This window comes from Aythya ferina (assembly GCF_964211825.1).
Source record: "Aythya ferina genome assembly, chromosome: 9".
NCBI classification, from domain to species: domain Eukaryota; kingdom Metazoa; phylum Chordata; class Aves; order Anseriformes; family Anatidae; genus Aythya; species Aythya ferina.
The window spans coordinates 23,104,838-23,128,057 of record NC_140305.1 but is presented as its reverse complement, the minus strand read 5'-3'; the positions used below and the strand labels follow the sequence as shown (position 1 = coordinate 23,128,057).

The following is a 23,220-nucleotide window of genomic DNA, read 5'->3' as shown; positions in this document are numbered from 1 at the left end:
GGCTGCGAGTGATGGTCACTTCCAGTTTCGTAACGAAAGCTGCCCGGCACTGCGCCGTGCTGCTGGTATCAAGGAGCTGGGCTGATTTATTGCCATCGAGAGTGACTTCCACTGCCCGGACAAAGCGGCCACGGTGCTGCCTCTGGCCGTGCTGCCACGGCTTCGCTCCTCCCGTCTGCGCTGCAAGCTCCAGGGCCCAGGTGAGGCAGGTAACAAAACCCCAGGGTTTGCCCGCTGAAAACACGTCCCAGGTAACTGGAGCCTTGCAGCTGCCTCGGTTGGCGTACTTAGGGGACGGAGATCCTGCCTTATCTGGCTTTTGCTGGCTCTTGGCATTTGATGTTGCAAACTCCGGTTCTTGCTGCGTGCTGCCTCAGGGTCTCAAACTCTTCTCTTGATTAAAAGCTCCTTTGGCCGCCAGTTGTGCTTTGTCTTTTAGTGTTCCTTAGATGTGGATCGATTCTGTGTGACAGATGATTCCTCTGCAGAGTATAAACGAGCAGGCATTTCACTGAAGTCTGATGCTGCAGTCAAGTAGAACTGACTGGAGATAAGTAGAGACCCCGTGACTTCCCACCTTAAAACAACCACAAACAAACAAACAAAAAGCCTTGGTCTTTAAAAATGCAGTGTTTCCATTTATCATTCTTAGCTTTTTATCTTTATTTCTGTGAAACAGTTCAGGAAAGTAAAACATTCTTGCAAACTCTACATCGTATTCAGTGAAACAAAGCTAATAATTAACATTTTTTCCCCCCAATATTGAAAATTTCAGGGAAGTGGGGTCTGGGTGCTGGGTTTTTGTGTTTATTATTTTTTTTTCTGTTACTTGTGCAGTCTGGGCATTTAGACCCCGCGAGCACGGTGCAAAGAATGGGTTCAGCTTTCCCGATGCATTCGAAACTTCTCCGGCAGCCGTCCAGGGGCGCTCCCTCGCAGCGCCCGCTCCGAGTGAATGCCCGCCGCTGAATGGGGCGTGCTGAATGGGAGAGCTGCTCCCGGTGGTTTCCCACAATAACACAATGAGCTACTTTGTCAGCCCGGAGTCAGGTTAGCGGCGAACTGCTAAAACAAAAACGTTTTGCAGTGCATAAAGGTGTGCTGAAACCTCGCTGGAAATGGAATTCGGTATGCTTGCTTTTCAAGTGCTGCAGATTGATATGATAGATAGCTTTTTTTTTTTTTCTTCTTCAAGGTTTAATTAGTGGTTTTGAAAAAAAAGCACAACACAGCATTGATTTCGCTAGATTCTTCCCTGAACAGGAATTCTAGAAGAGATAACCGAGGTCTTTGTGATATTATTCCTCGGGCTTTACTTTGGGAGAGCACAGTTGAAGGGGAGGGTATTTATCACCAACCCTCTCATGCTTATCACCCTGTAACCGTGATTAATATTTCGGCTATTAAAGGTAGAAGGAGAGCAAACAGATGAAGCAGGCACCTTATCTGTCTCGCACCTTTGCTTAAGAACTTGGTGTAGGGTTTGTGTGTGTGTGTTCCTGGGCATGTGCACAGGATCACAGCCCGGATCCCGGGGAGTTGAGGACTTTGGCATACCACTCGTATACTTCTAAGGGCTCATGAAGATTTACCCGAGTGCAGTGTTTGTAGGATAGAGGCCCAAACTGCAGGCAGGTGTTGCTCTGGGTTGGAGGGATTTGTTCTTCCTCAAGCAAATAGTTGGAATAACTTGATATTGACTTGAAACGCTGCTAAAAGGGGATGAATGTGTTTTATGGAATTGTGAATTTAATTTATGAATCGCTTTCGGTGGGGAAAAAGGAGGCCCCATAGAGTGCAGGGAGCCTGAAAGGGGTTATCAGCAGGTGTGGGAGGGGTGGGGAGGATGAACTCGGGCTTGGTTGCTTGAATTTGTGAACATGTAACGTGTTCATTGGGAAAGACACCCTCTGGGTTGTGGTTTGAGGTCTCCTTGGGATGCCGAGGGCCACTGGTAGTGCATCCTATAGCTGAGCGGCACGCAGAGCTGGGTGCTTGGGTGGCTGAGAGGGTGGACGAGCAGGAGGAGCAAATGGGGCTGCAACCCTGATAGGGCTCCTGCTCGTGGAACTGCATAAATCAACTTCCCTTTAAAAAAAATATATATGATGTTTAAAGTAGATGCTATTAAAAGCAAACTGTGCCAGAGCAAATTTTGTAATGAGATGTGTTTAAGTGTAAAGAAATCAAGTTTGAAATGTAAAAATAATTTGTGGGGGAAGAAATTGGCCACTGTTGTGCAAGAAGCAAACCTCAGTTACCAAACTGCTGCCGTAAGGAGGTGGGATGAGGCACTGGGAGAGTCAGGTGTCTGAAACCCTCTGTTTTAGCAGCTGGATCCCTTGGTCCAGGCCAGGGGGTAGCCACAAATTTTTTGTGTATTTGTGAGTCCCATGTAGCTGCTGTGAGTGATAGGAGGAAGATGAAGCAGGAATAAATGTGTGCAGCCTTTGAAGAAGAGAAGCGGTATAAATTGCAGCAGAAGCAATGGGCTGTTGACTTTTACCTTGGAGAAAAGGCACAAAAAAAATTATAATGATGAGAAAGAGTTGTAAGTTTACTTTCTTATTTGTAGTTTGCTGCTATGTCAGCAGCACGAGCTGCAGCCCCTGGGTGTCTGGGTGCCTCAGGACCGCTTCTGAGCAGCAGGCTGCTTTGCTGTCATAATGTGCAGAAGTGAGACTGCTGGGAAGTCACTGGAGTAGCTTTTGTGCTTGAGGTTTCTGCTCAGGTGTAGCTAATACAAGCTTAATAAAATCACTGGATATCTATTTCAGATTTGTTGTGCTTTATTCGCTCAAATTCAGTGCCATTATCTGGCTACAAGTGCCTTTGGGGCGCGTTGGACTCCAGCCCCGTACAGGCAGCGCAGGAGCGTGGGCTGGCTCCTTTGAGAGGTTTTCGTAAGATTCCCTGCTGGAAAACCAGGGGAAAGCTAGTTGTCCTCAGTAAAAGGCTCCTTTGTGCATCAGCTCGCTCACTTTATTCTGCTATTTCATCAGAGCTATTACAAGCTGATGAGTTGTGCTGGCCCGACGAAATGAGATGCTCCCGCCTGATGCTGTCTGACCTCAGCTCAGTCCCAGCGCTCTCCCCGGTGTGTCTTTGAAGTTTTGATGCTCGTAGATGGCCAGCCTGGTCCCTGGGCCCTCTGTTCTTGGTGTAATTTTGTTATAGGCTGGCCAGCTCCTTGTTTTGGCCTGGTATTTAGTGTGACAAAGCAGAACAAGCACGTCACTCGTGCACAGAGTGGCACGGATGCCATTGTGCACCCAGTTGTGCTTTTGGCCAGGTGGGTAAAAGACATCATGGTATGAAACGCCTGTCTGTCACTCAGAAAGGACCTGCCTAGGCACAAGTAGGAAAATGCCTAGTGTTTAAGGCCATATTTTGTTATTCCAGTTCATCCCCCAGCTGAGGGAAGATCCATTTTGATAGTTGGTCTGTTCCGAAATTACAAACGTACCCAACGTGTGCGCTGCTGGTTGGATTGCGAAATGGATCTGCCTAAAATAGTGGAGACTTGAAAAATGTGAAGTCAAATTATAGGCCCACAGAACTGCAAACCTCTGGAAATTTCATCATAGCATTACACAGCGTTATGAATCTCCCCCTAGTTTGGGGAAAAACTCCATTGACTTCCCTCCATCTCCTCCTATGAAGTCGAATACTTCTGATGATCCCGTCTTCCAAGGTGGAGCTGAACGTGAAATCGCATTGCTGTTTCAAATAAAAATAAACCAGAGGGGAAACCCGCTGGTTAATTCCAGCGGTTAAGTTTTGGGAGGATGTTTATGCTTCCCAGCCTGCTGGAGGTGGGCTGCAGCTGGTGGTAGCCGCGCTGCGAGCCAGGGGGCAGGCGGCCGTCGCTCTGTGCCACCCAGCTCCGGAGGCAGGCGTTCTCTGTGATGTTTTCTCTGCTGTACTAGATCCTTCAAATCGCATGTATTTCCTCCAAACTGTTACGAATGAGCCCGTCTGGCTGCTTTCAGATTAATCTACCGTGTTTGCAATTAAACGCAGAAAGAATGCTTTTACGTTTAAATGGCTCCTCAGACGGATGTGAGTTAACTAAACTAATGAACACACATCAGACAAGACAAATTCCAGACTGTTAGTGCCTTGACCAACCATCTGTGTGCATACCTCCAGGTACTGCTCATGTCTCAAGAGGCTTTTCTACATGAACAATTATTACCACTCCTTTCTGAATTCGAGTGGCAAGCCATGGCAAGAGCCTCTTGAAAGCAGCTATATTTACCGCAGCACTTCCACTGCTTTTCAGTGCGAACATAATGGTGCTATGTGTGCTTTAATTAATCTGAAATTTCAACATGTGCTGCATGAAATACAACAATAGCCGGCCGGGGCTGTGTGGAAGCCCTTTCATCCCTTGCATGCAAGCCCCAGCGCTAATAATGGCACGCACACGAAGCGCGTCCCATTAGCAGCCTTCCTCGTGGGTCACACACTCATTTCAAAGGCCGAGCGTCTGACTATGGCCCTAAATAAACAAGTCTGTGGGTGTGTGTACATGCTCTGTCTGGACATACAGAAACACACATGCAGTTTTTTCCTTAGCTGTTTCTCTCGGGGGGAGGTGGGTCGAAGCCTCCCTGGAAGAAGCTCCACTTCCTTCAGCTGTACCCGGGTCAGCAGCGGTGGGATGTGCCACACCAGCCTGTGACAGGGATCTTCAGTTCCCCAACCAGGCTTCTGGAAAATAGCAAATGGTTCCGTGAATGCTTCTTTTTAAGGAGGTGCAGGTAATGGCTGCTGTGAATGCCAAAGGATTTCCTTATTTTCTACATTTCACTTTCTTACTTCTAGAAATGCTTGAGCCTTCCTGCTTTCCAGAGACTGTCTGGCATCGTGGTGGGGCTACGTGGGACTCCCTCTCACACCAGGCCACGATGCCACACAGTTTTTTAATCATGGCAAAGCTGTCTTAAACAATTCCTTCTTGCTCTTACCCGGGCTACAACAGCACAAGTATTTGGGGCTGATGCAGCAAAGAGGGCTGAGGAACCGGCGTTGTGCTCAGCCCTACTGTGCAAACCGAGGTGGAGGGCTGGGGCTGGCCGAGTGATGAGGGTGCAGATAAGATAGCAGGAATGCTTGCATTTTGTGCTCATGTGAATGTCAGCTTCTGAACGTGCTTCTTGGAGAGTCTGGTGTGCCCCAGGGCAGGCAGAAGGGAAAAAATGGGAAAAACAGCTGGTGCAGGCAGAAACAGACACTTTTAAGGGACTGCTGGCCACTGGATCAGTTGTAGCATCCAGAGACTGGATTTTGACATCACACCTGGGCTAGCTGGTCCCCGTCCCTGTAAGGTATCAAGGGCGTTTGTGCTGCGTTGGGTTGCTTCTCATCAAGTGCTGGGCAAAAGGAGGTCACTGATCCCGTGAGAGTGGGAGAGAAGGGCCTGGGAGAGGGGCTTGTATGAAAGTAACTCGCATGTGTGATAACATTAAGATTTAATTTAACACACACACATAAATAAATATGTATTTATATTTATTGTGATGGAAAGGAGCTCACGTTAGCCTATATAACCTGATGCTCTAGACCCAAACAAACTGGGTTCTGGCACTTTTGCCTCCGCTTCTATCCCCAACGTCACCAGGGTGTGTTTTACAGATCTGAATAATTAGTTGAGGAAACTTGTTTCAAGAAAACTGTTTTGTATCTTTGGTAACTTGAGGGGATTCTGATAAAAAGATTCTTGATTCAGCAGCTTGTACTGGCCTGTACCATAAAAGCAATCTGGCCTTTACAGAAGGCGGTTTCAGGGCTCGATATTTAGAATTCCTCATGGTTTTGCCAGATTTTCTTGAATTAGTTTGCCTTAGCTGGAAGAGCTTCTTTCTCTTTGTAAAAGAGAAAAGGTGGAAAAGAAATCACGCGAAGAAAAATGTGCTTGACTGCTACCCCCACCAATTGCACGGGCAAAACCTTCTAGGAAAAGTTGGTCGTGGTTATCTTCCTGCGGCTCAATCTGCTTCGGAATTTAAGGCTAATGCTGACGTAACGCCGTGGGTCATATTAATTCGCCTTAGATGGAAATTGGGTTCAGATAGTTACACTTTGTTCTGCTCTGTTTTTTTCTAATTTTTTCTCTGTTGCCATGTGTAGCTAATTTATGCCTTGCTAATTCACATATTGAATTAATTTAGCAAACAGAGTCATCTCGCCGATCCGTGGAGGACTGCAGCATTGGGTCGAAAAATCAGGTCTGCAGCGGTGACTTGCAGCCACCCAAAGGTTTGGAAGCTCGGTTTGGGGACAGAAACTGGAAGCCGGGTGGTTGTTTCCACTTCCCTGCTCTAGAAGTGGCTCAGGCCACGCTGTGATTTCCGTGTTCCTGGAGGGAGCAGACGGGGAAATGCAGCCTCTGGCCGAGCGCTGGCGTTTCTGAGCTCCGTCCCAGCCAAAGCTAGGGAATGTAGACGCACAGGAAATATCTTTTTTAAATTTAAATATAGTCAGCTTTCTAGACAAAACCCCAAATTTGAGTTAGTACCTGAAAAAAAAAGGTTGTGGGTTAGGATTTGGCAGTTCATATTTTAACTAAGGAAGAGTTCTCATATCCTGAAATGCGACCTGGCCCTTTGAGCCCTTGTCTGGGGTTTTCTTCCAGTGATGTTCCTGAATTTACAGGAAAAAAAAAAAGTGCCTGTGTTCAAACCTCTTCTTTGTATGAATGAAGCTTGGTTATCTGAGCAGCTCCCGAGGTGGGGCGAACTCCAGCTTTTAGGAGGGGTGTGAATGCACGGGGAATAAATCTGCGTTGAGCGGAGTGTGTGAGAGAACAAGCTAAAAAACCATGGGAAGCAGCTTCCAAAGCTGTTGGCTTTGACATGAAGCCTGCCAGTCAGCCCCACGGTAGGTGTTTCAACCCTGTCTGATCTCACTCTGCATGGAGCACCTCTGTGTGAAACTGCTTACAGAAAAATAAAAATAAAATAAAAGCTCAGAAGCCTGTGGGCAGTGCGTGCTGCAGCCAGCACTGTCGCTGGCGGAGCTGTACCAGACCTGACAACTGAAGGAAGCTGTTCTCAGTTTGTCCTTTTTTTCCTTTTTTTTTTCTCCCCCACCAAAGCGAGGCAAGTGTAGACATGGCTGTGGTGACAAACCATTAATAAAGCAAAAGGAATGCAGCTGTAAAACTTGAAATAATGACATATAGCAAATAAATGTCAACATATTGGTTGTTGTGCCTGGAATGGAAATATTACTCGGAAAATATGTAGCTTCCAGCTACAGTCTGGCTTTTTTTTTCTTTAAGAAAATAGACATGGCGTGACGCTCGCAGGCGCGGGGCTGTCGGGTTGGGCCTAGCTGCATGTGTCATTTGCTTGGGGGCTGGGAATTGCTCGCCACGCGGTTGACAGAGTTCCTCTTCAGCTTTCATTCTTTTAAAATCACATTACTTATTCATATATGAATATATATCCCTATAGTTGTGTGTATATACACACAAATTCTATATATAACCGATGGAGGTGAAGGTACAAGTAGTGACTAAATGAATCTGTTTCCACTGAAAGCAGTGAGCTCCTGTTCTCACTGTGTTCACTATCAGCCTTTTGCACTGCTTTTATTAACCCCAAGCATTTCAGAAATTATTCAGGAGCTCACATTCTCGTATTCATCATTAAAAACAAGCAAGTAAGCAAACAACATAACCCCAAACCAACCAACCCAAACCCCGCACAACACACTGCTCCTCTTCCCCGCCTCCCTCCAGCAATCGCCTGAAGGACTCCAAATCTATAATTTTTAGTTGTGAGCTTGAATCTTTCTCAAAATTAAAACCTGAGGCTTTGAGGTAATGAAAACCAAAAGGTTGAGGAGGAAGCTGCAAATACTGCAACGCTTAGGGATGGAAAATGGGCCGGGCAGGCTGCTGGAGCTGGGGCTGCGAGCCCTGGGCTACTAAAGGCAGGGGGAGTTTGCCACCAAGATTCAAGCAGGGTCGGGGTCTGATCCTGTCTGGGAGCACGTGGTGGCTGTCCTTGGGTGCATGGTGGGACGAGTTGCTCAGGACAGCGGTGCTGGGTGAGGTCCCGACCCTGCCAGGCTCTGCGGGAGTGACTTGACGTGAGTAGGGCCGGGTGTCTGCATGGCTCCTGAAAAACAACCGTGCTGCTAGCCCCGGTACTGCGTGGGTGTAAAGGGGGCAGCCATAGGGGCTGGAGGGTGTGAGTGGTAGGGTGCCAGCTCCACAACATTTGTCTCACGTGCAGGGTTTTGCCTGTTGCTCGCTGCCAGAAATCCCCCTCTTTATGTGCTGGAGGTCCTGTCCTGGGAGGACTTTGCGAATCTCTGGTGAGAGAGAATAAGGCGGCTGTGTGACCGCTATGAGACCATCAGGTTGGCTTGTGTAGGTTTTGTGCAGAAGTCTACATAAGGTGTGGGGTTAGATCATCCATCTTAGTCAGTAAAGAGTTGGATTATTGCCCCATAAAACAGTATGATGGGGCATACCGTTAATGGGGAGCTATTAATGCGGGATTAAGGCTTGTTTTTACAGAGCACTGGTTTTGGTAAGTTTAAATAACACAGCAGCAAGCTGTTGGGAGGGAGGGAGCGCTGAAAGCAGTTCCCTGCAGATCCTGAAGTGGGATCTTGCACTGTGCTCTGTTGCCCTCTGTAGAGTACGAGGTGCTCAGTGGGGAAGGTGCTCAGGAACCCTTCTCCTTTGCCTCGTGGTTAAGTGAAAGTCTGCTCTTGGTTTTACAGGCATTGCTTCACACTGCTATAGGGCCTGGAGAGAAAATAACGCTGTTTGGCTCTGAACCATGGGTATCGAGTGACACTGATGGGTTTTAAGTGAAACGCATCCTGACTGTGCAGGCTCCTGTGTTCTGCAGAGCCAGGGCAGCGAGCAGGATGCTGATCTGTAGGAAGGAGCCAAGCAAATCTCCCTGCAAGCATCTCGGCACTTGTCCGTGTCAGCTCTGAGAGGGGGGCTCAGGTTTGCAATCATGGGAAAGGGTGGGAAGTTGTTGAAACTGGCTAATATGTCTTTGGAAACCTCACACAGAAACTTGACTTGCCCGTGATCTTGATCTAACATTTAAAACCTTCTGATTTCTTCAGTGCCTCCTGTGTGCGTCCTATTAACCACAGGAGGTGCCCTGCTTGGGTTGCCGCCTTAATGGCGAAATCCACGAAAGCACAGGAGGGTTTTGCAGAGCCTCTAACCGGTGCTTCTCTTGCAGGAAGCCCGTCGAGGAAAATTCTCCATGAATGTACGTCACAATGATGATGACCGACCAAATCCCGCTGGAGCTGCCGCCGTTGCTGAACGGGGAGGTAGCCATGATGCCGCACATCGTGAACGGCGATGGATCACAGCAGGTCAGTGCGCCCTGCAGAGCTTGTCGTTGTCTTCTCACAGCCCGGAGGTTCAAGCTGGTGGTTGGTAAATTCCCAGGCTTGTCATCTGCCTCTTCGTAGCACATCTGCCCAAGCAATTTTTCTGTGTTATCCATTTTAGTTCCCTCCTCATTTGAGGCATTTCCACAAGGTATTTTAAACGAGATGGGAATACACTCTCCTTCATGAATCAGTATAAAACGTCATTTTGTTACCTCTCGTTCCCTTGGTCATTTCTTCTTCCCTCCAAACTTATTTTGAGTTACACTAACCACAAAGGACGAATGACTTCCCCTTTTCTTCCTAGTCTGTTTGCTTATCTGGATGTGCAAAACAAGGCAGAATTTTCAGTGCTGTGATTTTTTGGGAGTTTATTTCTGCACGGTGTGCTGCATCTTGGGAAAAATGAAGCGAGCCTGTAATGGCTCTATTTGTCGAGTCCATTATTAATATGCTTGAGTGAAGGAATGGTTTTATTGCTATCGAGTACCATAATTATTCCTTAGATGGGCCCTTTCCTCCTTGCTGGAAACCATTTACCAGGGTGCAGTGTCCGGTGGGTCCTTGTGCATTACCGAAGGAATAAATGCAGTTTGCTTTGAGGTGGGGCTCTAAGTCAGACTTTGAATTTCCCCATCAGTAATGATTCAGCAGCCTCACTTGGCAGATACTTCCATTGCCTTTAAACCAGCTTCTCATCTAAGGATTTGGAGAAAAAAAGTGCTGATGTAGTGCAATTGCACGAAGTGTGCTGCATGACGTGAGTCAGCAGAAGGGCTCTGGGTCAGGTTCCTCTTCCGCACGTGTGTTTGTTGGGTGATGGCTGTAGACCTGAAGTGAGAATAGCTCCTATCTTGTTTCTTTGAGTACTTGTAGATGGAATACAAGTTTTCTGTCAAGCTTTTTTTGTGATTGTAGCCTGGCTATGCCCTCAATAGTTGCACTGCTTAGCTGCCTTTATTTATCATTTTTGCCCTGCTCCTGAAGCTTTAGGTAATGTTTTCACTTTTAAAAATTGTAGTTCTAAAATTGAATGAAATTGGAATTAAATGCTTTGCTTGATCTTTGCATAATGTGGCAGCACATGGACTGCATCAGCTGCTTTTAACATATTTCAGATGTTGATGTTTGTTGAAGGAGCTGTCTCAGTTACTTGTAAGGCAGGAAGAGCCCTCAGATCTGTTCCACGTAAGAACTATTTCCTTAATAAAGATGCTTATGGTGCTCCATAAATAGGTGCAAATTTGACAGGGACATGTGCTTGCCCAGGGGTGTAATTACAGGCTCTTAGAAGCTGTGGCAGAAAGCAGCATAGCCCAGCTGGTGAGAGGCAGGGCACGCTGACTTTTTGAGACTGCAGCGGGGCTGATACACAGGTTTGTGCCTCCTCTCCGAACCTGGCAGTGCCCTTACTGCTCCTGCTGAGGTGCTCTGGGTGTGCTTGCTCTTGCTCACCCCCGTGCTTTATTGGATCAGTGAGCCTCAGCCACGCCAGCACAACAATTTGCAGGGCTGTGCTGTTGCTGTACTTAGGGACTCTGAGCTTCAGAGAGATTTTTCTCAAAAGACCAGTCCCTGAATGCGTAGAAAAGAGCAGACTGAGGCTGGTAAAATCCCGTAGCTGTTACCAGCAGCCAGATGGAGAGTGCTGCAGGAGGGAGTTCTGCCAGTAATCCCTGCTGTAGCGTAAGACAATTGCACAGGAGCATTTAATTTAATTTTTTTATCTTCCTGGGGATAAGTGCTGCATAGCTGTGCAGGGCAGAGCTGGGACTGTCTCTGCGTGCTTGACAGCAATCCCTCTTCCCTATGCTACCCAAAATGGCATTGGTATCACCTGCTTTTTTTTTTTTTCTAGTTTTGCATACTTAATTTCCACTTCTGCTGACTGTATTTAATGCTCTCATGTCCCCTCCAGAGCCGCTGCTGCCTCTCTCTGCTTCTAAGCCACTTGTCGCTCCCGTGGGCAGTCTGGGAGTTGCAATCCATCTTTTGGGCCGAGCAGTTCAGCCGTTCCCTGTAGGTTCCCCGCTGCTTGTCCAAAAATGCTCGGGGCATGAGGTCAAGGGGTGGAGAGCCGTGCCACAGCACGTCTGTGCAAAAGTCACTGCCACTGATTTTTGGGCGGTTTAATTTTGTAAGTGAACAGCAGCTCTGTGAGGTGGGTGCGTGCCCAGGGACCTGATTAGGCAGTGTTTTCTTTGTGTGTGACCGTTCACCTGCTGTGTCCCCAACTTTATATTCCTGAGCCTGAGCTTCAAGCCCGTGCTGGATGCAGGTGGCAGGTCCCTTGCACCTCTTCCCCCATCCCATAACGTGGGAATTGGTGGCAGGAGCAAGGGCGATGCTGGGCTTGAACTGAAAACGCAGTCTGGACACAGCAATGACTGCCAAACCGGGCACGTGTGTTAGTATAAATATTTGTGCAGCTTCATACCATCAATCAGTGTTAACAAATGTGGCTGCTTAAATGAAACACGTGGCGTTCTCAAATGCAAAATGCATGGAGGCGTCACGCAGATAGCAAGCTTTCTGTGGCGATGCTACAGCCGAGGCTGGGCTTCCACGTGGGGTGGATTTACCAAATGAATGAGTACTTCGGAGGGAAAAGAGAGAGATGGGGACCGTGCTGCTGGCACAAGTGGAGCTGTGTGCGGAGGAAGCCGTGGGGCTGGAGCTCGCTGACCCATCCGGAGCCACTGGGAAACCTCAAGGACATGGGGCAATAAAGATCCTGCATCTTTTCACTGAAATAAAGATGTAATCCTTAGACATTTTTTTATTACTTTCCTCAGATTTTAATTAAAAGTTTCAGAAACAAGGCATGCTCTTGAAGATCCCTTGCATGGAGGAGGAACTGGGGTAGAGGAGCTGCAGCCCTCCCATCTGTTAGGCTCCCTTAATAAGGGAGAGGCTTTAGAACTGCTAACATATAATGCAAATGAGCTAAATAAATATTGTTATGATCCTCTACCTCTGTGTTCAGGTTGCTTTTTAACTTTTTTTTTTAAACTGAGTGGCTCTGCCCTACTTGTGAGCAGATGCCTGTGTCCTGTCATGGACCATCCACGGCTGCTCGCAGCAAAAGAGCCCTTCGGTGCTGTCACTGAGACGCCGGTTTTGGGGAGATCGGGGCTGGGATGGCTTTGTGCCTCTTATCTGCTCTCAGCCATTCATTGTGGTCTGGCTGCTGGATGGGGTCCACCCCGATCAGCCTTCTGAGAAATTATTGTTTCAGACAAAATAATGGCTTTCGTATGTCGCTCCTCTGATTTCCAGCTTTGTGCTTTAAAAATGTTCCTGCAGTAATGGGTTTCTGTAGGATTACTGCAATTCAGAAGGTCACGCAGGCAATAATTACCCTATGCATTTAGTGTAAGGGCTTCAGAAACACAGCGCTAATTCGCATTCTGTCATCCCAGGCTGAATGATTAGATTCTGCATGCAGGTGTCTCAGCATATAAAGACTAGACCGAAATTTTGAGAGAGATCTCATAAAAAGATGTAGATCTCTATTTTCCATGTGTACCAAGATTAATTCCGATATTGAATCGTTTTCTAGCAATGCAAAGCTAACGGGAGTACGTTTAAAATCTTTGAATAAGTTTTACAACCAGCAAGAGCATGGGAAGAATTGGATCGCTTGCCCCCAGTGAAACCCTTCATTAAGGAAATGAGTCTAAACAGTAAATTTTCAGACCACTCCCCCTCCTGACTTTAGGCACCTGAAAATTAAAAAAGAGGAGTGCAGCTTGTGCTGAGCTTTGCGTGGTGCTTGGTAAGTGGAGCCCAGAAGCCCTCCTGCTCTGCAGCTGCTGGGTCCCCCGCGTTGCTTTGGTGCCCATGGGGCCGTCAGGATCAGGCCCCAATTAGCTGTGGGTTGAAATGAAGACAGGCAGCCTCACCTTGTCCTCAGGATGCTGTACGAGGTCTTGGGGTATAAATGTGTTTTTGCAGTCTCGCAGCAGCTTGTGCTAAGCTCACCCCCTGCAAACTAAGAGCAAGACAAGAGTAAGACAATTTTTTGCAACCCGTCTTACTTGCACGAAGGGTGTGGGGGCCGTGTTTTGACACTTTGTGGTCTGGTAGTGTTGCTATCTGCAGAATTGAGCAATGAGAGACAAGGCGTGATCCTTGGATTTTGTTATTATTATATTGTGTGTTACACAGTTTAATTAGTTCTGTGTGCAATGTTGAACTGTGTGTCTATGGCTTTTGCCTAATTAAGATTTGTTATGTGTGGGACTGGAGAATAAAATCAAAAAACTGCAGTGGATCAATTCCCATTGTACTGCCAGGGACTTGTTGTGCTGTGAACTTGATACCGTGGCATGGCCTGATAATTCCTGCTGCAGTCTGAAGCTTAAGTCTAAAGATTTATGTCCTTCTACCAGCATTTAGCCAGGTTAAACACTCTGTCAGGGCTTTGGTGGTAGAAGCTGAAGCGGCAATTCTCACCTCTGCGCAACTTAGTTAAATTTTTAATTCAGCTCCTGAAATTTAAATGAGTAGGCAAGCTTTAACTCTCCACTGGTTCCTGGACCCTGCTGGTACCCGAGTTTGGTCTGTTCCTCTCCCCACCGTCCCACATGGCTTCTGACGTACTGGTAACACACCTTGGCTTGAAGAAATAGTGAAACAAATGTGTTTTTCTTTTGGCAGGTCTTTTTGGTTCAAGTTAATCCAGGTGAAACCTTTACAATAAGGGCTGAAGATGGAACCCTGCAGTGCATTCAAGGTAAGAGGATGCTGGAACATGCAGATGAACATTTGCTTGTGTTGTGGAAAAACTTGGGTTCTAACCTCTACAAAAATGTCATATGCATTCTGGAAATACCACCAAGCACTTAAGAGCGAGAAGCTGCAGACATGACTGCACACTGATATACGGTATAGGATTTCAGTGTCTCAGAAATGAGTCATGAACTTCTTGCAAGTTCAGGAGATCTCTCTCTTCTTTAGCTCATTTATCAGCATTTTCATAAATACGTATATTTCCTGATAACCAAACAGTAAATACAAACAGTTACCGAGTTAAATTCAAAGCTAGTAACAATTAAATGCATATCGACAACCATACAGAAGCAATTTTGTTCTCACCCAGGCATCAGGAGTGACAAAAAGTCAACAGAGAAGTGCAGACATGGCAGAGTGCTTGGAGAAGTCAATTGGCTTTGAGCAGAATTTCTAATTGGTTCTTTAAAACCAGAGCTGGTTAATTATGTGGTGTTGAATAAAAACATTTAAGCAGTCTTTTGATTGCTGTTTTTTCTTCTCTGTAAAGTTGTGTAAATATGATAAATTGTGTTTCTCTCCTTTATAAGAGGGACCGCACAAAATCTTTTAACCGGTCTGAAGGGAGAATTGACAAAAGACCTTTCAGATTGTGTAGTAAGTACTATGAAAAAGAGGTTTCTAGCTAGTAGCAGATACAACTTTGAAGGGAATCATATAATTGCTTAGTTATAATGCTGTCTATAGTAAATACAGGCAGGTTAAATCAATGTTTAAAGAGAATAGACTTTGCACACTGTTCTCAGTGTTTGTTTTTTCTGAGCTTATAACACTGGCTTTTTATTTTGCGAAGGGTGGTGTTGCCTCCCCTGTCCTTTCCAGCTCTTAGGTCATGAAGCAGCAACCTCACTGGGCTACTCATTCAAAAACCTTTCCTAAAAAAATAATAGAAATGGGTGAGAAAGAGTCAATCTAATGACAACTGTCTAGCTAGCAAATTCCCCCTGTGTTTTGACTGTGGAATTCAAATGCACACAAGACAGACTGTTTCTTGGACTGCATTGAATCCTGAAGTCGAACTACTCAAGGATAATTATACTTTTTATTAAAATTTAGATTAGAAGGGGCCTCTGGAGGTCACCTTACCCAACCATCTGCTATTAAAGCAGGGATAGCATCGGAGTTGGACCAGTGGTGTCCTCTGCGTGTGTTTGAACCTCACATGGCATGCTCTTGAGCCTCTGGAGGAACATCTCCGTGACTGCCTCCCTTGCATCTCATTGCCAGCGGTGGGTGGGAGTCTCAGGAAGGGATGGATGCCTCTGCATCTGGGTGGCACTGTGAGGAATGGCAACCTGTGTCTAAAAGATGCCTTACATTTCTCCAAAGGTTAACCTAATGCTATGGCCTGAAAGACTAAAATCTATGCAAAACTATGCAAAACATCCTCCCTGTGTTTTGGGTGTACCTCAGTTTTAAAAATGTCAAAATAAATATGAATATGCCTTTTTTATTTGTTGGTTTTCTAAATACTTAAACCAAACAAAACCTGCAACAACAAACAAACGGCCATGGATCGACATCTTCAGGAAATGTTTTTTGGGATAAGGTCACCCAAGGGAACAGGATGTGTGTGTCCATGAGCTGTCTGGATGTACCTAGGAGCTGGATATTTTTGTTACGTGAAATTTCATCCCCATGGAAATAAGGAATTAATAGCTGTTTGAGATAGATATTACAGAAGCTCCTCTGAACACCATCCAGGATTATTCAGCCTGGATGAGCAATAATAGCAGCAATTTAAAACTACTTGTTGAGATTTATAGCCAACATGCTGTGTGGTAAGAAATTGGTCCTCGTGGCAATTAACAGAGCAATAAAGCCAGGTACTTTTATTTGAAATGAATGCTTTTATATTGGCTAGTACATTATTCTTTTTCCATTAGAAATATAATTATGACAACATTTATGTATATTTTTTCACGTTTGAAGTCTTGTTCAGGCAGCATATTTAAATGAACACAACTTGAAACCTCTTTATTCTGTATTTCCCATAATTTAACGTATTTGTGCCAGCAGGGCTTGTTTGGTGCTCATCAGCGGTCTTTGATAAAAATAATTTAGAATTCATGGTGTAAACTTGTCTCCTGGTTTTGGGTAGAGCTGTCATATTGGTTGCAAAGCCACACATTTATTTGTATGTGCTGTTAAATTCTCGCTGAAAATTCCTCCACTCTTTAGGCTAGAGTGTAGTGAACTATTTATGTTGCTGAACTAAATAAGTGCTTCAAACGTGGAGTGTGATCTGACTGTATGTAATGCATGAGAAGAGCATTACCTGCTGCATTACTTACAAACACAGCACAGTTTGGGCATAGCTTGGGGCAGTGGAGTTTTACCCTAGCATCCCTGAGTGCTTTTTGCCCTGGAAGGCAGCAATGCCAAGATGTCACATGCAGCGCGCAGTGGGATGAATAATATGGACAAAATGAGTATTCTGGCACAACCTGAATTTGCTTGTCAAGCACATGTAGAAAATGCATGTCCAGAGACCTTGATGGAGACTGAATAACGCTTCTATCTATTGATTCCACAGAATTGCTCAATTATTGCTAAATGTATTTTGTGTTGCTATCAATCTAAATGATAGGCAAGCTGGGTATTATTTTCTACCACGAATGAAGCAGACAAAGTTTGCTGTTCTGTAATTTTCCGTATGTATGCATAGTATGCAAAAAGCTGTGACAAAGAGGAAAGGCTAGAACATGTAGGGAAATAGCACCTGGCATGATTAATGAATATAATTCCTGGGTGTATTATATCTAGCCTGGGCTGTTGGAAATATGTGCTTGAAACTTATCTGCAGCCTGTGATTGTTCAATATCACAGCCTGGATTGGAATACTGAAACACAAAAATTACAAAAAAAACAAAACAAAACAAAACAAAAAAACAGTGAAAGGAAATTGTGCTTCAATCCTAGCGTTGCATGGGCCAACAAGACTGCATTGAATGAGATTTTGTTTTGTGATGTTTTTAGGACCAAGGCGTAAATTTGCTGTGGAATGGAAGGGTTTAATATGTTTAAGCATGAACATCCGAATAAATGAAGCGTTTGGGTGGCGTGTGGAGTGGCTACATTGTGTAATGAAAAAGGGCTAATAAGCACACACAGCTTACTAATATTGATGTTTGTTTCGACTGATATTCCAAGCGTTTTGCTGAATGTGAAGCACTACGGGGCCTTTCTTTGTTCTTATCTTGTAAAACCAAGAATGCATGAATTTCGGTGCTGCTTTTTCCATCGCTCTAAAAGCAAAGCAGCTCAAGAGGAAGGCAAGAAGTATGCTAAAAATCTCGCAGTGGTTTCTCAAATGAAAGATTTTCTGGAATTATCACTCCTTTAATTCGTGTGGGTGGGTTTCTGCAAATAAATGATGAAAATTGATACTAGCTCAGAATTGTCTTTTTTAAACAAGTTTTTAACAAAAAAGGATTTTCACCAGCAGATCTGGTGAAAATGAGAAGAAATAGAGAATATTAAGGACTAAAGATTTATGTAGGAGGAATGTGCATGTAAGAGAAAGAAGGCTGTTAGTGTCCAGTTTAGTCTGAGCAAACCAAAAAAAGTCCTTTATTTTTCCCTTTAGTATGAGATTGGAAATAAGGAAGTGACTCAGTTTCTTGGAGGAAAGGAAAAAGTTGAAAATAGATGGGACATCATGTAAGCAAATGACTGATAGTTGCTGGGTGGAGGCAGGGGAGGCCGAGATTAGAGCAGGGAAGGGAATACCCGAGGGAGCTGGAGGATGGAGGGCCAAAGACTGGGGATGAAAGAAGCCTTGAGGAGGTGGAACACAACATGCAGATCCAGACAGCTGGCGTTTCCCAAACTCTGCAAACTTGGAGTAAGCTGTGAGAATCGATCTACCTGTTGCATCAGCTGCTGAAGGCATTGCCCTTGCTCTGCAGGCGCGGAGGCAGCTGGTGAACCAGCAAACCTCTCTTACTTCCAGTCTGCGCCGAAATAGCAGCAGCTCCTGAAGTTGTGTCGCTTTGAGAGGCTTCCAGAAGGCTGGAAGGGTGCTTGTGGTGGGAGAGCTGTGCTGGTTAGCTGACTCGGGCAGGCCAGGGGCTGGTTTTGGAAGGGGGAAGAAGTAAAAGGTTTGTCTGAAGTTCTGGCTGGCGGGTTGCTCTGTTGGTGTTGCCTTTTGTTTTCTTCTTTCTTGCAGTATCTGCAGGGTTCTGAGAAGCTGGTCCTGGGTAAAACTGTAAGAAATTGTTACAAGTGTTTTCAGAATAAGCTGCATTAATACAGAATTCTGCAAAGCAGGAAGAAACGCTGTCTTTCTTTATCTTTTACAGTGAGGGCCCTTTTCACCCTGGTATCTTTTAAAGCACAGCTCTTACTATTCATTTACGTTATCTCACTTGATTTGTGGTACTTGGCGTTTAGATTTTATATTTGATGGAAAAGTCAGGCCTCCAGTACTCACTGGCCTCCTTAGCATGCCAACACATTTAAATAAGTTTTTGATTTATTAGCATATTTTCCATCAGTGGACAAAAGAGGGCTTATCTGCACGAGTCTCTTCCAGAAAAAAAAGAAAAAAGAAAAAAAACTATTGTGGAGGGCTACAATTTGGAAGAATCACATGGTGCTGTTTTTTAATTCCTATCTAAGCAATCTTTGCTGGATTTAGTCAAAACATTTCTTCTATCCCTAGAGCCAGCAGCATCCTGCAGAGGTGCTGTGTCCCACCTGCTAGCTCCGGCGTGCAGCACTGCCGTGCCCAGGCTGTGGTTCAGTCCTGGCCCTTCTGCTGGGATGCTCTCCATGTAGATTTTCCAAGGCACAGCTATAAATCACCAGTTCTTATATCTACCCGTGTAATTGGCATTGTTAGCTTAGTGTTTTCTGTCTGTTTTCTCATTGGTGCCCCGTTATGAGCCAGATAATAATTGTGGTGGAGCCTGTTCTCCGTGCTCCTGGTCGTTATTCTGTTGTTTTTCAGCTCTGGGCATTTTGGCCTTTTAGCTTTTGGTCACCTTGGGATAGTGAAGTTGTGCTTGTGTCATTTCCATAACTTGTGCTGAAATCTGTGAGAAGGGAGAGGAAGGAGATGCTAACTTGATCAGAATGGATTTTTTCCTTGCTGTCAGTGAGCTCGTAGCACCAATCTCCTTTCATCTCGTAGGTTTTGTTTTTAGCACACTAGAATAAAGCATAGGAAACTGTGTAAGAAGCCAAAAGTAAACAATGGGATGCTTTGTTTACTGTGAGCATAATCTTAGCTTCTCCCCTTTACATCTGATAATGCTAAGAATAATCGTGGGGGGTTTCTTTGGATGCGTGTGGAATAAATCTCGAGTAAGATGCACCTGCAGTGGGTATGGTGTACAGGATGTCTGGTCCCTTAAAAATCCCTTGCAATGCAGTATAGTGAATGAATAGCTGATACAAGACAAAAATAAAAAAGAAACTCAAACACACAAGAGATTTTTGAGTTGGTTAATCCTTCCCCAGTGTTAGTGTGAATGTCCTAGGAGGAGTGGAAGGAGAGCAGTGCTGCATGTGACACGCAGAGGAACGTGGGGTCTCGGAGCATCTCGTAGGAGCTCGGCAGTGACCCGCACAGGCGTGCTGGGAGGGGAGAGCCTTTCCCCAGCCTCTGCGGCTGCGGGCTGCCTGCTGCAGACAGCCGGGATGTGACCTGGCACCAGCACACGTCCTGCTGACGTGGCCTCGGCGGGAGCGCGAGCAGGGCTGCGGGAGAAGGGCCGGCAGGCTCCAACTCTGCGAGCTTACAAGGAAGGGAAAGCAAGGCAGCCTGCTGCACAGCAGAGCAACATGTGGGCGAGCAGAGTGCACGCAGAAAGTTTGTCCTTGGGTATAGCAAAAGAAAGCGTGGATCTTTTGTATTTTTCACTTCCTAGGAATCTGCTGCTGGGAAATGCATTTATCCATAAAATTAGGACAGCAGACTGCAAAGACAAACGCTGGCCCAATGGGCTACGATTTCCAGCTTTTTTGGTTTTGTAAACCTGTAGGCCTTGTCTTTGAGGCTTGTGTTTTCTTTGTTTTACGTGTATATACCTACACCCTAGAGGATCAGCAGGTGTGATACATTTAAACTGATTTGAAGGGATGCTTTTAAAAGCAGTGTGTCATAACAGCATGCTGTGTTTTTTTTTGCGTCTCCCGATATCTGTGTATTTCTCCCCAAAACACAGAGAATCTGTGTGTCTATCTCAGTAAAAAACAAACCCAGCTCTGCAGGAATGCTTAAATTGTCTGTGTAGGTCCTGCTCAAATGAAAATAGTCCTTCAGCTGCAGAACCAGTACATTCCAATCAATGGTGTCAGTCTGTTAAAATCCAAGATCCACATTCTTTACCCAGTCTACTCGGCCTGCAGACATTGCAAACACATTAGTCAGTGCTTTCAGTCTTTTTAAAGTGCATTAGTGCAGCTACAGTTTAAAGTTAGTAAAGCAATTATAAGCAGCCTCCTTAATCTGAAGCAGTTATGTTTCTTGGCCAGAAGAGTCAAGAAATAATTCTATCAGCCTTATTAAATTCCATTGCTACTCCTCACAGACAAATGTTTGGTTTCCTATCCTTTTTATTCGTTGGCCTTTTGATTTTGGTTCATGTTTGTTTCACATACGCAATGAAAAATTCTTCATGGTACAACACAATTTGCAGAGTTAGCTAAAGAGCAGAGTTTATCTGATAAAAGCCAGCGTGAGCTGTTATAACCAGAAGGAGCTATTTGTCAGAAAAGTCTCTTGGAGAGAGGATAAAAAAAAAAAAGTGGAAGGGAACTGAACATCAAGAAGGTGGACAAATGCACAGGTGTGCTGGCTTCACTATAGCATCATCCGTCTTAGATACGAGATCTGGTAAGTCCTCGTGCATTTGATGTGATGTTGTGACACCCCTCTCAACAGGCTGTGAGAAGAATGCTGGTAACTGAAGCCCTGCCTGCTCTTGCCAAAACCAGAAGTAGCTGTTGTGGCAGCTGGCATTAACCTTGATTTAAAGGGAATCTATCATCCAAGTGCAAGGAAGCTTTAACCCTCTGTGTCAGCTCTGCCACGGGCTCGTCCTACAGAGCTTGTGCAGTGCATTGCTGGCTGCCACCCTGAATAGACCTTGCATCCTCAAATCACTTTGAGGAAGACCTTGGGATTTGTTGCTTTTAACCTATTCTTCGGTTCAGACTTTTTGGTGGAGAAGACATCACCTCTGTTCCATCAGCATTTTCCTTGGATTCTGCTCACTTCTAAGGACTTTCAGTGTATATTTGGCGAATGAGATCTTTAATCACAACTGTCTGAGGCTGCAAAACAATTTGCTAGAAGCAAAGCAGTGCTGCTGCTGGCTCTAATGATATGCTTTCTGTATTTTAGAGTGTCAAGAACTATTTCTTGCAGGAAAGAAATCTTATGTTCTCCGCAAAGCAAGTTTGCCAATTTTATAGCTTTTATTAATTTCATGTGATCCATTGTGACTGCCTGAAATTGGCATAGCGGATATATTTGATATTTATAAAATGGCTAAGGCAGTCATTTCCTTCCATGTAGTCAGACTGCTAACCCAGGAAGACAGACATTTAGCAGCAGGCTTTAAATGCAGACTTCTTTTGAGTTGCCCATTTGAAGGACGAAGGGGGGAAAATCAAAGAGGCTTGGTGGCAGATTCCAAATGCTTACACCTGGAACTTCACTTAGGAATTGCTGATGAAGTTCCCTCCCTGAGGGAGCCTGAAGACACTGTGTTCACGTCTGTGGCAGCAAGGCAAGTAGTCTGTCAATTGTAAAACTAAGGTAGGAGACGTGGATTGGGGATCCGGAGGAAGCACATAGTCACTCAGAAGTGTTACTGGGCCTTTTATCATCCTGGTGTTTCTTTTTTCTAATTATACAACAACAAAACAAACCAAAAAAACAACAGCGAGAAAAACAACTCAAATACATAGTAGTAGTTAATTGAATTGTCTTTAAATGTTGTGGTGGTAAAGAATGTAAAGTGGATTGTTTGTTGGTTTTGCTGAACTTTAAATTGCATTTGTGCCTACCATAAAAAGAGAAATCTGTAGTGGCTGTATGTGATCCAGCTGTTGACCCCGCTGTTGGACTTCTTGTCAGACTTCTGGGTTGGAGAGCTTTCCCTCTGCAAGTCTAACCTGGTCTATATTTAGATATAGTATGTATGATCATATCCTTAAGAGGTTTATTTGTTCCTTCTGCACATTGTTTTCTCACAGGCACCGAGTCTGTGATATTGCAGTGACTGTCCTTACAGTGGCTGCATCCCTGACTTAAAGAAGAAAACTAAGAGGGGAAAAAAAAACACCATTCAACAACACTATCTGTTTTGAAATTGCGTAATTCTGGACAGCCTTAAAGTAGTATCATTAATATTTATCGAAAAAATAAATCTTGAATATGACTTTTTATTCTAAAATATTCAACATTTAAATAACGTCCTTACAGCTTTCAGACAAAGTTGCATAAGTAACCATATGGGCTATGTTTACCCAAATGTCCACTTCTAAGTGATGCACCTCTTCAGCAAGGCTATACTCTAGGTTATTTATAAAAATCCAGCCTAAAATTCTTAGAAACGTGCATGCTTTTGCTTGCCGCCTACCCCTGCTAAGGACCAGCCTCTTCAGGTGCCGTCTTGGCTAGGCCGCTGCGGATGAACTTGCTGTAACAGCATAAAGCATTATTTTTATCTCAGCAGAAGATATTATCTCATAATAACATTTTTGAACGTTTCTAGCTGAATTGTTCTGAGTGCTGGAGCTGTGCCTGGAGAGGGGACCGAAACACAATGCCAGCCATTCTCAATTGTGAGGGCAAGGAGCTCCGAGCGTGGCGAAGAGACTGTGAGGAGTCGGGCGGGAGCGCAAGGGGCCTTCTGTCCTGGGCCCTGCTGACAGCACGAGGCTCACAGCAGTGCCAGCATTTGGCTGATTCCTAAATGTTGATACACTCAGATATGTAAAAATAGCATTAAATATGGCACCTGCATTACCTTATAGCTGGTAGTCGGTGATCGGGGCGCGGTGGAAGCGTTCATGGCCTCTGGA

At 45.1% G+C, this 23,220-nt stretch overlaps 1 protein-coding gene across 1 annotated transcript in view; it reads left to right on the top strand.

Moving 5' to 3' along the window:
- Positions 1 to 23,220, top strand: part of FNDC3B (fibronectin type III domain containing 3B) — a 174,287-nt gene that overhangs the window by 24,164 nt on the left and 126,903 nt on the right. The window contains exons 2-3 of the mRNA XM_084530178.1: positions 9,228 to 9,366; positions 14,047 to 14,122. Of these exons, the coding sequence (XP_084386304.1) occupies positions 9,256 to 9,366; positions 14,047 to 14,122 (187 nt within the window). The 5' untranslated portion in view covers positions 9,228 to 9,255. The remainder of the gene's footprint in view (positions 1 to 9,227; positions 9,367 to 14,046; positions 14,123 to 23,220) is intronic.